General features: G+C 46.7%; 1 protein-coding gene across 1 annotated transcript in view; it reads right to left on the bottom strand.

Moving 5' to 3' along the window:
* Window positions 1-951: 951 nt before the first annotated feature.
* LMBR1L (limb development membrane protein 1 like) overlaps window positions 952-13,874 on the bottom strand; it is a 51,856-nt gene continuing 38,933 nt past the window's right edge. The window contains exons 9-17 of the mRNA XM_082212614.1: window positions 12,720-12,795; window positions 12,421-12,504; window positions 11,592-11,668; window positions 10,585-10,662; window positions 9,066-9,139; window positions 8,506-8,596; window positions 6,993-7,059; window positions 5,428-5,589; window positions 952-3,381 (exon numbers count right to left, since the gene is read on the bottom strand). Coding sequence (XP_082068740.1) covers window positions 3,323-3,381; window positions 5,428-5,589; window positions 6,993-7,059; window positions 8,506-8,596; window positions 9,066-9,139; window positions 10,585-10,662; window positions 11,592-11,668; window positions 12,421-12,504; window positions 12,720-12,795 — 768 coding nt within the window. The 3' untranslated portion in view covers window positions 952-3,322. The remainder of the gene's footprint in view (window positions 3,382-5,427; window positions 5,590-6,992; window positions 7,060-8,505; window positions 8,597-9,065; window positions 9,140-10,584; window positions 10,663-11,591; window positions 11,669-12,420; window positions 12,505-12,719; window positions 12,796-13,874) is intronic.

Below are 13,874 nucleotides of genomic sequence, written 5' to 3'. Positions count from 1 at the left end.
CCATAAGTCCTCTGTTGGACTCCTACTTCCCATCAGCCAAAGTCAAGATGGCCGACAGTCAAGGATGATGGGAATTGTGTAACATGAGGGGACGAGGCCATGTTTCTCACCCGTCCAAAATAAGCCAATACAAAAAAAAAAAAAAAAACGGTCTCCCACGCCAGTCACAGATGTGTAGGCAAGATGACCCCACCCTATGAGATATAACAGAGCCATTCTCCTCTTTTGAACTGGGGTGCTCCCAGTCAAAGCCCAGCCCCTCTAGACAAAAAGAAAATGGGGCATGAACGGTGTGTTGGTCTCAACCCACCAGCTAAAATACTAAGGCAGGGGTAGTCATTGTGGAGGCCTCCTGATGTTGTTGGACAACAACTCCCATCAGCCCCAAGCTGATTGACAATTGTCAATCAAGTCAATTGTCAGGGATGATGGGAGTTGACATCCAACAATTTCTCCATGCCAGTTTACAGCAAGACAAGACTTTTAACTCCAGGACAGAACCATAGTGATAGGTGTAGGTAAGATGTTTGCTCTCTTTTAAGGTGTTGTTGTTGTTTTAAATACTAATTTGCAATGGGAGTAGCTAGCTACTTAGCTATAAAGATGCAGAATAATCACTCTGCCTTATATAATCTGGATTGGCTGTTGTGACTCAAAACAGTCCTTGCTTTAACTCATTTGCGGTATGACAAACCACAAAATCCAGGGTGCTCATTTGCATGGCAAATGCCTCACCTCCCCATTAAATAATGACCCAATATTCAAATGAACAGGATTACAGAGGCTCAGAAAGGTAATCTGAGGCTCTCTCTATGAAACATTCATTGAGTAACATAAACAGGAGACACAGCTAGCTGGAAAGTTTTCTCTCTACCGTGTCAGGACAGAAACCACCCTTTTTTTCAGAGCCTCCCACAACGCAAAATAAGGATCCAGAGAGAAGAGGGGAGATAAAAGAGGACTAGGCAATTTATTGCTTACATGGATACGAGCCCCATGGACAGTATAGTACTGAGATCAGACAGTCACTACATGAAGCAACAAAGGCAGGCAGGGGTCACAAGTCTCCATTTCGCTTGGGCCCCTCTGAAGTTGTGGCCTGCAATGCCACAATATGTTCCTGCAACAAAATAATTCATTCTCACACAACCCTTCCCCTCCCAATCGAAGTCTGATCTGTGGTAAGGATGCAGGACTTTTGTGTGCGGCCTCCTATGTTCAGCTCCGGCTGTGAAATTTATGGAGATTATGGTTGCCACAATAACAAGAGCGCAGCAGTCTGTCGTTCTTCAAAACTGCCCGCAAGGGGCACCCATGTGCCTTGAAGCAAACGTCTACATTTTCTGCAAACATGGGGCATAGGCAGTTGTGGTCTTGCCCAGCACACATAGATACACACTGCAAAACAATGGTGCCACAAAGACAGGGAGGAAAAAGACACACACACACACACACACACACACACACACAGCAACTCCTACCATAAAACTCAAAAGACACAACTGTAAAATGGCCGCTCACATCTGGGCTGGTAAATTTGATACCTCCCTGCTTCCTGCCATTTAGGCTCAAACTGGGTTATAGACAGAGCTTTCACATTAATAGAGAATTAAAATAAGGGATTCAACTTTCTCATGTAATTCCTATCCAGCACTGGGTACAGAGTCCTGACAAACTGGAGATCACAGCCTGGCATCCAAACACTAAGAAATGCCCAAATGATGCACTCATAGTAGAGGGGGCAGAGGGCTGTTTCCCATTGCACCATTCTTCCACATTACCCGTGTTCTAACACGCCTTTGCCATTCCCCAGATTTTGAAAAATATACCTCCATATTGAACAGATTCACCTTCCACCCCAAATAACAGGAGATCTTCCTACAAGCTGGGAGTATCTAGAGCAGAAGTAGTCAATGCGATGTCTGTTCTCCAGCTGTTCTTGAACTCCAACTCCCATCAGCCCCTGCCAGGGACATAGTTGGGCGGCACCTGAACGACACCATAATGGCTCCCCCTGATCTAAAGCAGCGTTTCTCAAACTTGGGTCTCCAGCTGTTTCGGACTACAGTTCCCATAATCCTTGACCACTGGGTCCTGCTAGCTAGGGATGATGGGAGCCGTAGTCCAAAAAACAACTGGAGACCCAAGTTTGGGAAACACTGATAAGAGTGTGGAGAGCAAAGCAAGTTATACAGGCCGTGCAGTTTGCCCTTGAAGGGGATTTGATTGCATGAAGCAAGGCATGGGGGTCACAGGGCAAGAAAAGAGCTGGATGTGTGTTCTTGAGGTCTGTTCTTAATTTCAGAAAACGTCAAACTCTGCAACCGCCTCTCAACGGTCTAAGAGTGGGAAGGGTGGCCATTGTGGCAAGTTATCCCTTCTTGCTGGGCAAGGGCACTCTGTGGCCTGCTTCCCCTTACAGAGTTTCCATTTTGGGGGGAGAAACAGAGCGGAAACTGATTAGATGTGTCCACCATTACTTTGAGACGACACCCAGCGTTACGGACAAGGGAAGCTTACATGTTGCGGGGCAAATTTTGAAGAACACAAAGCGCACGCAAACACACACACACATAAAATAGTCTCTCACAGAGATGGCTGCTGAACAGAAAGCCATGGATAAATGGCTCAATAGCGCCAGCTTATATTGCACTTGAGTGAGGTATGTAAACAATGGAACGGAGTTTGATCTAGTACACAGAACTGGCTCAGAATTCCTAACTGGAAAGGTTTTCGGCCCTACGGTCTAGTGAGAGGCCAACATGGGCATGAGGTTTAAGACAATGTCAAATGTAAACAAGGAAGAGAGGGAGCAAGAGCAGGAATCTGCAGCACCCCTGCGGGGGCAAGGGACTTCCCCCCCGCCCACAGCCTGTCTCTCCCACGTTGCTCCCTAACAATGCCCCGGGGCCAATTCTACATCAATCTCTCTCTAAGACAGTCCAAGGCCTCTTTCTCCACAACCTATTCACCCAGTTCTGAAGTCACAGTGTGAACTACTGAGATGTTCCCTCAGCTGATAGGAACGGGGACCTCAGAGAAGAGAGCGAGGTCTCAAGAGTGGTTCGAGTCTATCGCCCTCCTCGGGCTTCTGGGAAACGGGGAGGCGAGGCTGAAAACGCCACCTTCCCTCCTTTCCGACAAGTCATTGGTCAAAATGAAGGCAGGGCAAAGGCAGCTGTCTGCCCCACCCTCGTCTGCTGCAGTCCGATGGCTCAGAAGACAAGCAACAATCACGGCGCCAAGGTAAGGATGTCCCGGCTGTGGCTCACGGGCAAGGTGGGCGGCCTTGCCAGGCTTGGTTCAGGCACCAACACTGATCCTAGCTGAGCTTGCATGGCTGCTGGGATCGAGTCACAGGTAGAGGCAGTTTGTGGAGGCCTGGAGAGAAAGAGAGGAGAAGGAGGAGATTATGGATTAAAGGCCAAAGCCTGCAGTCTCTCATCCCGACACCCAGGCAGGAAGAAGACCAACTGAACAAGTTGTTCCATCGTTGCAATTTTATTACAGTGGTACTTTGAGAACACCTTGGTTCCCAAAAACCCAGAAGTAAGTGTTCCAGTTTTTGAACGTTTTTCGGAAGCTGAACATCCAATGTGGCGGTCAGCTATTGTTTCCGGTGCTCCTGCGCCAATCAGAAGCTGTGCCTTGGCTTTTGAACATTACGGAAGTCAAACGGACTTCCGGAACGGATTAAGTTTGGCGCTTTTGTTTTTGCTATTTATTTTGCATTTTTGTTTTTGAGGCTTTTTCGGTTCATTTGTTTTTGTGACTGTGTGGAACCCAGTTCAGCTACTGTTTGATTGTGTGACTGCAGAAATGGATAAAAGCCCCCCATCCAAACAATGACTATTGTCAGTGCAGGTAACAATTTTTTTAATCATCTACAATACTGTCTTCTTTATTTTATAGTACAGTGCATTGATTATTGCTTTCATTTTACAGATCAATGGTCTTGTTAGATAGTAAAATTCATGTCAAATAGCTGTTTTAGGGGTTGTTTTTAAAAGTCTGGAACGGATTAATCTGTTTTGCATTACTTTCCTTTTTTAAAAAAATAATTTTTAGGGAATTTTACATATTTTTATCATCATGACATCATTCACATAACAGAAAACAAAAAGAATGTTTTGCATTACTTTCCATGGGAAAGGACACCTTGGTTTTGGAATGGACTTCTGGAACGGATTAGGTTTGAGAACCAAGGTATTTGTTGCAAGCCATTCTGAGCGTGTGGCTGGAAAGGGGCTGATAAGAATAGTAAATAAAATGAACACGCACAGTGAGCCTGCCCAGACAGGAAATGAACTGGGGGTGGGGTGAGGTGGGGGGTTTCCTCACATGCAAAACGGTTGTTCCATAGGAAGAAAAGTTTTCCGGGCTGTGAACCGACAACCCTAGGTAGGTTCGGAATGCTCCAAGAAACCCCCAGGGCCCACCACACTTCGGCCTGGTTGGTAAATCAGGTAAGCCAAATTACGGCCTAGCATCTTGGCCAAACCAAGGCTGGTAGTTTAGCTGCCCCAGATAAACCACAGGGGAAAACCTTGGTTCCAGCTCATGGTTAGCTTGGAGAGAGCTGAACTTACCAAGCTGGGTTCAGATGATGTGCTAAGCCAGGGGTCTGCAACCCGCGGCTCCGGAGCCGCATGTGGCTCTTTTACACCTTTGCCGCGGCTCCGGGGCAGATACTAGCGAGGGGAGGAGGCGCATTGTGCGCCCCAACACTCCCCACTGTGGCGGGCGCTGTACTGGCTGTGACGTCGCATGGGGGCGGTGCGTGTGTTAGTCACGCACCGTCCCGACGTCACCTTCCCACCCGCCCGCCTGCTACATTGTAAGGAGCATGTACGCTGGTCACTGCATTGAAAGGGGGCATGTACGCTGGCCACTGTTTTGAAGGGGAGTGAAGAACACACACACACAAAAAGGTAACTTGTTAATTTAACGTTTATTTCTATGAGGAGAAGTAATTCTGAGGGGTCAAACAAAAAAATAATAAAAAAATGACAAAAATGTTATTTTTATAATGACGAGTTTTGCGGCTCCCAGTTTTTTTTCCTTTGGAAACAGTGGCTCCAAGTGGCTCTTTTTGTCTTAAAGGTTGCAGACCCCTGTGCTAAGCCAAGCCAAAGCACAGCAAAGCAGTATGACTGGAGAAGAGCAAGTGGCTCTCCTCTTCTCAAGCCCATGCGTTTGCACCAAGCCATGGTTTAGCTTAGCATGACATGTAAACTAGGTCATAGTCAACCTCCACAGAAGGAAGCCGCAGCCCTAATGGGACCACATCTTATGTTCTTTCCCTTCTACGCAGGACATGGTGGTCCCTTCGTTGCTGATCAGACTACTTAACAGTTCTCTTTGCCAATATCGCTGTAACAAATAGACAGAGGAGAGCTTGGGGGGTGGGTGGGCACCAGCACTTACCAAATGCCCTGATGAGTTCAGCTTGCACAGCCCAGGTGAATTTTTTCACCAGGCAAAGAGTCGTGAGGCCAGCAAAGAGCATGTTGTAGAGAAAGACAATGTAGAAGTTTCCTAGCCAGTTAAACCTCCCAAAGTCGCCAAGCAGGTCAAACCTCGTGATTCCTGAGATGGAGAGAAAGAAATAATAATAATAATAATAATAATAATAATAATAATAATAATGGTGGCCATGCCGCACACACTTGAGTCTTCTAGGTCATCTGCAATATTTTAAAGATCTGTGATTCATTGTACTATCTACTGGTTTATGCTCCTTGCAAGAGTTTTCTGAACATTATACAGAGGGCGACCATTTTGCACGGGGTTTCCATTCCTGGCCCTTGCACACGTCAGTAGATTGAGTATAAGCATGCCCTATTCTGCCCTCTTCTGGGTCCAAAAGGAAACACTGTTCTAGTCAATAATGATTCTGCAAATAAACATGAGGGGCAATACACTACCCTCTTTGAAGCTACATAAACTTTGCAGGGGACAGGCCTTCAACACCCTAATACTTTTTGCCTCCACCCAGAGGATCAGTGGAAGCAAAATAATGCAAATAAAGTAAATGAATACACAAATACAGTGGTACCCTGGTTCTCAAACGCCTTGGAACCCAAACACTGCAAACCCAGAAGTAAGTGTTCTGCTTCCGATTTGAGTGCCACACTTCCATTTTGAGTGTTACGCTGAAGTCTGTCTGTTTTTGCTATTTATTTTGCGTTCTTTGTTTTTTGCGGCTTTTTCGTTTCCTTTTTGTGACTGTGTGGAACTCATTTCAGCTACTGATTGGTTGATTGACTGTGTGACTGTAGTACATGGTTTATCGCTTTCATTTTATGGAATAATGGTCTCGTTAAATCGTAAAATTCATGTTAAATTGCTGTTTTAGGGGTTGTTTTTAAAAGTCTGGAACGGATTAATTCATTTTGCATTACTTTGTATGGGAAAGCGCGTCTTGGTTTTGGAACGCTTTGGTTTTGGAACGGACTTCCAGAATGGATTAAGTTTGAGAACCAAGGTACCACTGTATGTGTAGCCCATATTACTATCAAACTCAAAAAAGAGGGGTTAAGCATTCCCCAAGTTAAGCATTCGGTGAAACGTTCAGGAATGGTTACATAACAGAGTTAATAGCTGGTTGAATTCTAGGGGCTGTCTCCAAAGGAGCAGTTCTGTCATTCTGAATATTATCATCAGTGTAGCGTGATCCTCTCGCTTCATAGAAAAGGCTATGCAGACTATGGGGAGAGATGTTCCTGGATTAATTGGGGTTAGCAGCCCAGCACCACCAGTTCTTAGACTATTATAAGGACAAGCCCTAAGTATAAATAGCACAAATGGGTAGCAATTCAGCTTAACGCCATCAATGTGCCTCTCTCATTCAACCCCATGCTTGAGCTGGGTGTATTTGTTTTGAAAACACACAGCCCTGCCTACATGGGAGTTTTTCAACAGTGAGGCTGAATGTTACTGATGCACTCTGAAGAAGATGAGGAGGACAGAGTGAAGTAGGCCAAACTCACCCAAAGTCCGAGACAAAACTGGGAGGGCGGAGCTCAACACCAACAACGAGACACAGTTCCCGATTATCTGCAAGGAAAAGCATCTTGGAATAAACGTAGCTCAGAGACAGAGCAGGCAGAGAGAAATTCCCAGGTTCAAATCATGGCATCTCCTGGAACCCTGGAGAGCCACCTGCCAATCAGAGTAGACAATCCTGAGCTCCCAGCATCCATTCCAGTGACACTAGAAACCCACATTACTTTTGACTGCAGACTAGCAAGGAAGTAGCGTCATAGCCACAATTATTCCCCACCCCTCAAAGAGGAGGCTCTGTGCCTCAGCTCTTACAGGTGTGAGTTGTAACTCACTCAGCCCCCCTACTGCCTCTCTGCAGTCCGCAAGTCCTACTCGCAGTCAGATTAAATCAAATAAACAAGGAATACGTGGTGTTATGCTGGAGGGGAATCCAGGAAACAGGGAATTACGTTCACATGTGGTGGGGGTGTAAATATGTACCATTTTCCTGGCAAAGGGTGTTTAAGGAGACAGCAGAAATCATTGGGTGAAAGCTGACCAAAAGTCCAGAGGTAGCGTTATTATCAATTTACAACAGGGTGGGAGGTTTGCAGGCTATGAAGGACTTGCTCACAAATTTATTGACAGCTGCACAAATTATGATAGCTAGGAAGTGGAAGGGACAAGCTGAATATAAAATGGAAGAATGGTATAAAGAGGTGTGCGATATAGCTATTAAACATAAATTAACATGTGCCATTAAGGTAAGACGGGGAATATGCAGGGAATATGATTTTGAGGGTGTTTGTAGAATTAGTACTGTTAAAATGGAAAGGGGTCAAACCATTGCAAGAGGTGTTGAAATTTTGGGAGGTTGGGTAGTTACAATGGAAAGGTCTCGGTTGTGGGGTGCACATTTTTATTCTTATTTATTTATGATTATTACTTTAAAAAAAAAATAAGGCAGAGAACAAACCATTAAAAAAAACCACCAAGTCCTACTCACTAGCAGCCTCTCTGACTCCCAATTTCTTTGAGATTTCCTGGCCCCACTCCTGCTTTCAGATCAGGAGCTCCCATTAACATGCTATAAATCAGGGGTCAGCAAACTTTTTCAGCAGGGGGCCGGTCCACCCCCCCCAGACCATGTGGTGGGCCGGACTATATTTTGAAAAAAAAAAAATGAACAAATTCCTATGCCCCACAAATAACCCAGAGATGCATTTTAAAGAAAAGCACACATTCTACTCATGTAAAAACACGCTGATTCCTGGACTGCCTGCAGGCCAGATTTAGAAGGCGATTGGGCTGGATCCGGCCCCTGGGCCTTAATTTGCCTACCCATGCTGTAAATGATCCTCCCTCTCTCAGCAGCTGAGATATAACAGTTTTTGTCTTTCTGCCTTTTTCCAGCCAAGCGGCTCAGGCAATGGGTTGGCCAGGGATGTCACCAGCGACAGTGGTGTCGATTTAAACAAAACAAAACAAAACGAAACAGCAGCCAGATATATACAGTACCTTGGTCATGGCTGTGTCATGTTGCTCAGGCAGCAGTTTGGTAAACAGTGGGGAGCTGTAGAATCCCACCACAGAGGAAATCATTAGGTAGCTAATACAGCAGAGGGTTAAGGAAGAACGATGGAGAAATTGTCATCACCTGGGAAGCAGGACTTCCGAAGAGAAGCATGTGCGTGCGCACACACAAATCATGCACAGAGAAACTTCTTTAAAACAAACCTTTCGCTTCTCCCCTTTCTACAGAAGTAAGGCTCAGAACAGAAATGCTACCATGATGTTCAAGCAATGAGTCTTCAGGGCAAGGAAGGTCTTGCCCTGCCAGAGTTTGATGATCACGGCAGGTAGTTAAAGTAGTGCTGCTTGACGATGAAGAAGTAGGACAAGCCAGGGCAGATTAACCTTAGGAGAGAGTCAAACATTTTGGCTGACAAGGAGGAGGTTAAGAGAAACCTGCAATGGAAAAGCAACTTTTTTGACCGTGAAACCTGCCTGGCAATCTTCGTATCGCTAAGTAACGGTGCGGGAGGGAAATTCCAAAACGGACAAACTGCAAAGGATACAATATGAGGATCACTTGCATGGCTGCCCCAAAAGAGCCAAAGACAGAGAAAGAAACTTTTCCCAATGGTGCATCCTGGAAAGGGAGAGACAAAAGGAAAAATGTGTGATTAGGTTCCTTCGGGGAGGGAGGAGCTGAATAAAGCAATATGCCTTCTGCAAGTTAGACCCAGAGTACCCATCAGTCTAGACCAGTGTCAGAAAGTGAGATACGAAAACTAGGAGCTAAATGGCACCTTAAACCAAGGTTATGGGTGCAACAAAGGAATGTCTGGGTGTGTTTTTTTATAACAAGAATACAAAGCTGAAAATGAATGAACTGCAGCTAAAATTCATGTTCATTTTTCATATGGTCTAGTCCTTCCCCTGCCCACCCCCCTAATATCCTTAAGAGGGTCTCTTCCCCAGTCTTCAGAGAGTAGCTGGAAGTGGGGAGGCAGAAAAAGGTCCTCCTTTCCTTCCACTCTGCAGTTTTAATCTGAAATCGCAGGCGTAGTACTGCATCCAGAGCTCAGAAACTGCTTGCGCTAATGAAATTACCTGTTGGAAAATGCGCCTGGAACAATGGGAGTTTCGAACACTGGTCTAGACGCATGCAAGGGAGGCATTGCAATGGCTAAGGCTCTTGAACCATTGAATTTAATCTATGTCTTGCAAGTGAAATAGTAGTTTAGAGAAATTAAGCAACTCAACAGGGTGAGACAAGAAGCCTGAGCCATGAAGAGAGAGCAGCTAGAGAACGCTCCAGTACAAATGATCATAGAATAGAATCATAGAATCATAGAGTTGGAAGAGACCACAAGGGCCATCGAGTCCAACCCCCTGCCAAGCAGGAAACCCCATCAGAGCACTCCTGACATATGGTTGTCAAGCCTCTGCTTAAAGACCTCCAAACAAGGAGACTCCACCACACTCCTTGGCAGCAAATTCCACTGTCGAACAGCTCTTACTGTCAGGAAGTTCTTCCTAATGTTTAGGTGGAATTTTCTTTCTTGTAGTTTGGATCCATTGCTCCGTGTCCGCTTCTCTGGAGCAGCAGAAAACAACCTTTCTCCCTCCTCTATGTGACATCCTTTTATATATTTGAGCATGGCTATCATATCACCCCTTAACCTCCTCTTCTCCAGGCTAAACATGCCCAGCTCCCTTAGCCGTTCCTCATAAGGCATCGTTTCCAGGCCTTTGACCATTTTGGTTGCCCTCCTCTGGACACGTTCCAGTTTGTCAGTGTCCTTCTTGAACTGTGGTGCCCAGAACTGGACACAGTACTCCAGGTGAGGTCTGACCAGAGCAGTATACAGTGGCACTATTACTTCCCTTGATCTAGATGCTATACTCCTATTGATGCAGCCCAGAATTGCGTTGGCTTTTTTAGCTGCCGCGTCACACTGTTGGCTCATGTCAAGTTTGTGGTCAACCAAGACTCCTAGATCCTTTTCACATGTACTGCTCTCAAGCCAGGTGTCACCCATCTTGTATTGATGGCTTAGGAGACTCTGGCAAAGGGGTCATTTCTCTCACCTGGATCCCTCGAGGCATGGCCGCATCATCCAACAGCAGCTCCAAGACATGAAAACAGACAACCAGAACAGAGATGCCCTGGAAAAGATAGCAGGAAGGGGGGAGGTATCAATATAAGGTAAAGGTAAAGGACCCCTGAATGGTTAAGTCCAGCCAAAGGCAACTATGGGGTTGCAGCGCTCATCTCGCTTTCAGGCCGAGGGAGCCGGTGTTTGTCCACAGACAGCTTTCTGGGTCATGTGGCCAGCATGACTAAACCGTTTCTGGTGCAACGGAACACCATGATGGAAACCAGAGCACACAGAAACACCGTTTACCTTCCCACAGGAGCGGTACCTATTTATCTACTTGCACTGGTGTGCTTTTGAACTGCTATGTTGGCAGGAGCTGCGACAGAGCTCACCCCGTCATGGGGATTTGAACCGCCGACCTTTCGATCAGCAAGCCCAAGAGCCTCAGTGGTTTAGACTACAGCGCCACCTGCGTCCCTATCAATATAGCACCAGCATAAGAACCTAAGAAGAGCCTGATGGAGCAGTGGCCCAACTAGTCCAGCATTCTGCTCTCAGAGTGGCCAACCAAATACATGCAGGGAGCCTGCAAGTAGGAGCACCTTGGCGGCACAGGACCGCCCAGTGGGACACCATTTCCTTCCCTGGAGAGGTGCAAAGCAGGTGGGGGCCTTTGCCCAGCTACCGCTTGGGCTGCAGTACCAATCACGCTGCGTCAGGCAATCGCCATTTTGTTGGCTTGGCCCTTCAGGCCAGTCCAAAATGGCAGACTGTTGTTGCATGCGTTCCCAGAATCCTCTGCAACGCGCAAGGGGCTGCTTGGCAGCAAACAGAGATCGCAAAGTGAAGTCTGCTGTTTTCTGACATTCATTTTTTTCTGACTGAAGAGATGGCGATCGGCTACGATGCTGCCATTTAAAGGCTTTTTTTTTTAAAAAAAAAAAACCAAAACAAAACACCAGACTTGCCAACCCCAATTTCAGACCTGACATTTACCGTTAGAGATAGCAAAGAAAGCATTGCCAGTGGGTATCCCAAGTTCCTTTGCCAAGCAGAGGCTTTGCGGCGTGTTTCTGCGAAAACAAAACACAAAACAGGGAGTTGATAACTAGACATTGCCCCAGCCAAATTCTCTGACCCACATCATACAGGTAATTAAATGCAGAACATCCTAGGGCTGGGATAAAGGTAAAGGTAAAGGGACCCCTGACCATTAGGTCCAGTTGTGGCCGACTCTGGGGTTGTGGCGCTCATCTCGCTTTATTGGCTGAGGGAGCCGGCGTACAGCTTCCGGGTCATGTGGCCAGCATGACTAAGCCGCTCCTAGCGAATCAGAGCAGCGCACGGAAACGCCGTTTACCTTCCTGCCGGAGCGGTACCTATTTATCTACTTGCACTTTGACGTGCTTTCGAACTGCTAGGTTGGCAGGAGCAGGGACCGAGCAACAGGGCTCACCCCGTTGGGGGGATTCGAACTGCCAACCTTCTGATCGGCAAGCCCTAGGCTCTGTGGTTTAACCCACAGCGCCACCCGCATCCCTATTAGGGCTGGGATGGGTAGCTTTAAATGTATGCTGATGTGGATTTGCTTGATCTGCATAATCAATCCACTTCATTCTTTCTTGATGCAAAACTGGATTTGTTTTTTTAAACTGCAAACTACATACAGAGACAGAATGGTAGGAATCATGGTGGTAAGTTTAATAATGCGGACAACAATCTAAGGATATTTGAGCCCATATTCCACAACTGTCGAGTGATAAATTAGATACATGGGGCATATTTAAGATACAGAGCTCCTGTCTTTGCCCTGCTTTGCTCTTACCCAGCGTTATCCTGTGTGCGTGAATCGCTAGGTATTGTTGCCTCAGCACTTCCATATCCAAGTTGAGCCAGCAGGAGGTTTTCCCTATGCAATGCAAAGACAAATAAATATAAATATATATATATATATTTAGATAATATCTATACCAATACTCAGAGAAAGAACCACCTTTATCAGCCACAATGCCCACATCTAGCAGCTTTACTTTCAGGGCATTAACCAAATCAGGTGCCAAATCAGCCATTTCTGGCCAGGCTCACCCGAACGCCAGTTTTGTACCATCTCAGCTGGGCACTTACCAGAGTGGATCTTACGCGAAATGGCAGCTTCCTCAAATCCCGTACAGTTCAGTTGCTCATCTAAATCCTCCAGCAGCTACAGAAAAAGAAGAAAACGTATGAGAGAAACTAGGCAATCAAGAGCACTAGCAATCCCACCCGCTGGATGAAAGACATAGGCCTCTTACTCTTTACAGAGCTGGTTTTGAATGGTTCTAGCCATGCAAAAAATCTGATTTACACACACACACACACACACACACACACACACACACACACACACAGTTTAATAGTTTTTATTTATACCCCACCCATCTGGCTGGGTTTCTCCAGCCACTCTGGGCGGCTCCCAACAGAATACTAAAAACACGATAAAACATCAAACATTAAAAACTTCCCTAAAGTGGGCTGCCTTCAGATGTCTTCTAAAAGTCAGATAGTTGTTTGTTTCCTTGACATCTGCTGGGAAGGCGTTCCACAGGGTGGGCGCCACTACCGAGAAGGCCCTCTGCCTGATTTCCTGTAACCTCGCTTCTTGCAGGGAGGGAACCACCAGAAGGCCCTCCGAGCTGGACCTCAGTGAGCGATGGGGGTGGAGACGCTCCTTCAGGTTTACTGGGCCGAGGCGCGCGCACACACACACACACACACACACACACACACACACACACCTGCCACCCAGGCTAGGCAGAGGTGTTAAGGACACATTCTAGGCAGGTAAAAGCACCTGAGGAGGGGGCAGAGCAGGGTCTGTGAGGGGCATGGCCTGCGCAGAGCTCCCTAAGACTCAGAGGGAGGGTCTGGAGAGCAGCTTTCAGACTCTGGGCCCGAGACTCCCCAATCCCTGATCTAAACAGTGTCGTCTATGCTGCTGCTGCTCATTCTGTTCCCCACTCCCAACTAAATACGTTTGGTGAGAAGCAACCAGGTTGCTTTGTTGATCACTCCCCACTTCTCTTTTGTACTGAAAGGTAAACGAACCCTGGATGGTTAAGTCCAGTCAAAGGCGGCTATGGGGTTGCAGCGTTCATCTCGCTTTCAGGCCGAGGGAGCCGGTGTTTGTCCGCCGACAGCTTTCCGGGTCATGTGGCCAGCATGACTAAATCGCTTCTGGTGCAACAGAACACCGTGATGGAAACCAGAGCACACAGAACCGCCGTTTACCTTCTCGCAGGA

The sequence above is a fragment of the Podarcis vaucheri genome (genome assembly GCF_965113315.1).
Source record: "Podarcis vaucheri genome assembly, chromosome: 2".
NCBI classification, from domain to species: Eukaryota; Metazoa; Chordata; class Lepidosauria; order Squamata; family Lacertidae; genus Podarcis; species Podarcis vaucheri.
The sequence above is the reverse complement of the archived record's forward strand: the minus strand, read 5'-3'. Positions and strand labels throughout refer to the sequence as shown.